The following is a 1991-nucleotide window of genomic DNA, read 5'->3' as shown; positions in this document are numbered from 1 at the left end:
CAGGGTCACACATATATATATATATATATATATATATATATATATAGTCTGTGACATGTAAACTATTTCAGATGTGCAGTGATAGGATGACCAATGTTTTGTGTAATGAAATTATATTGTGCATTTTGGCATGGATGATATTGGCAAATCAGCATCCAGGAGCAGAACTGCCCATTTTAAAATGACAATTTTAGGGTCAGATTTTATAGTCAGTTCTCTGAGACTAGAAAAATAATTTTTTTGGCTAATCATCAAAAGTTCTGAAGGGCTTCACTTCACTGATGGAAGCAAGAGATCTTAAACAGGTAAAACATTTCTAGTTTCTGGTTGATTTATGAAGGTGTATGAAGGATGGTTTTCCACTCACCTTCATGGCTTGTCTCCAACTCAATCTCCCCCCTGTAGTTCCCATAGCCTCCATCCGTACGGGCTCGAATCCGGAAGATGTATGTGGTCCCTGGCTTGAGTCCATCCACAGTCATACTGTTGGATTTGGTCTTCAGCACAGTGTAGTTCTGATCCTGCTGGTTCTATAGTAGGAAAGAATGGAATAATAAGTGAACAAGGCTTCTTTCAATGAAGACGGATGTCTTGATCCCTCACAATGATCCCTGAATCCCTTCCTGTCCTGGAGACTGCATGAACTTTGTTGAATCATCCATAATATATCGGCTCACGTTCACAGAAACAAACAAAGAACAAGAGAACAAAGCATGCAGATTGGATTCAAATCAGGCAATTGCCAATTAACAATTAGCTCAGATGGAATTTAGTGCTCATTCAAACACCTCCTGCCAATGGCTATCACAATGCTTTTCACATAGACGGATTGAACTGAAAAGAAACCGCAGATTTCTGCATTTTTTTAAGGGCCTAACAGCTTTTCAGCTTCCAGTAACTGGAATTGATCCAGATAAATGACATCAATCCTATTGACTGGGAGAAGTCGCCTCATTGTCCAATTCTCACTGTCCAATCCTAAGGAGAATTCCATACAGCGTGCTCATGTTAATATTTCACAGCTTATCGATATCCATTAATCTTCCTTCATGTAAGCCCTTCGCTAAAGAGGCACATGGCAGCTCGTTTAGGGAAATCTAACTTTCCAGACAGGAACGCCACGCCCTGCGAGAGAGGGATGGCCATATTTCCTGTGGTGCTATTAAATCTAAGATGGGCCAAACAGGCGGCATCAAACGGATCGTGGACACAGTGGCAGTCAAGTCTGTCCATCTGTGCGCTCTATCTAAAAGCCACATAGCCCATAATCACCTGAATAAATCATAATAATTACCCATCACCCTGTTTTTATGCCACACAGCCAAGTACAGTGGTACGGGAGGGATCTAAACAAATAACTGCTCGAAATCACTTACCATGTGTATAGAAATGTGACTGCAGAAAGTAGTTTGCACTTGATATGCGCGATACATCAGTACAATAACGGATCAATGAGATTGAAGATATTTTTAATTGTGCATGCTCATTTCTGCTATTTTTACATTTTCATTACATTTGCGGTCATCTAACAATCATTTTGAGTTACTTTTTAAAAAATAATTTAATAATAGTTAAACGTAATCTTTAGCATATCTCGTATTGAACATGCATTTTTAATATGGTACCTTATATTATTTTGATGCCTAAATTCATTTATGCATATATGCATTTAAATGACTGATTTTAAATTTAATTTTTTATTGTTTTTTAATTATTAAATTATTTTTTTTATTTTTATTTAGACAATAGTATAGAATAGTATTTTAAGATAATAGAATTGTAATATACATTTAATATTATATTGGAATTCTAATATATATTTATATGTTATAGGCCATAAAATGAGTAGCTCCCAGTGTAGGAAAAAGATGACAAAAACTTAGAATCTGACATTTTCCAAGTATTCTAAGGAAGTAGAATTTATATATATATATATATATATATATATATATATACTAAATATATATATATCTATATATAAATATATATCT

At 35.0% G+C, this 1991-nt stretch overlaps 1 protein-coding gene across 1 annotated transcript in view; it reads right to left on the bottom strand.

Annotated features, from left to right (window-relative positions):
* LOC107697673 (ephrin type-A receptor 3-like) overlaps positions 1-1991 on the bottom strand; it is a 67324-nt gene that overhangs the window by 29307 nt on the left and 36026 nt on the right. The window contains exon 7 of the mRNA XM_016498470.1: positions 368-530. Within this exon, the coding sequence (XP_016353956.1) occupies positions 368-530 (163 nt within the window). The remainder of the gene's footprint in view (positions 1-367; positions 531-1991) is intronic.

The sequence above is a fragment of the Sinocyclocheilus anshuiensis genome, unplaced genomic scaffold, assembly GCF_001515605.1.
Source record: "Sinocyclocheilus anshuiensis isolate Anshui unplaced genomic scaffold, SAMN03320099.WGS_v1.1 scaffold886, whole genome shotgun sequence".
Lineage (NCBI taxonomy): Eukaryota > Metazoa > Chordata > Actinopteri > Cypriniformes > Cyprinidae > Sinocyclocheilus > Sinocyclocheilus anshuiensis.
The sequence above is the reverse complement of the archived record's forward strand: the minus strand, read 5'-3'. Positions and strand labels throughout refer to the sequence as shown.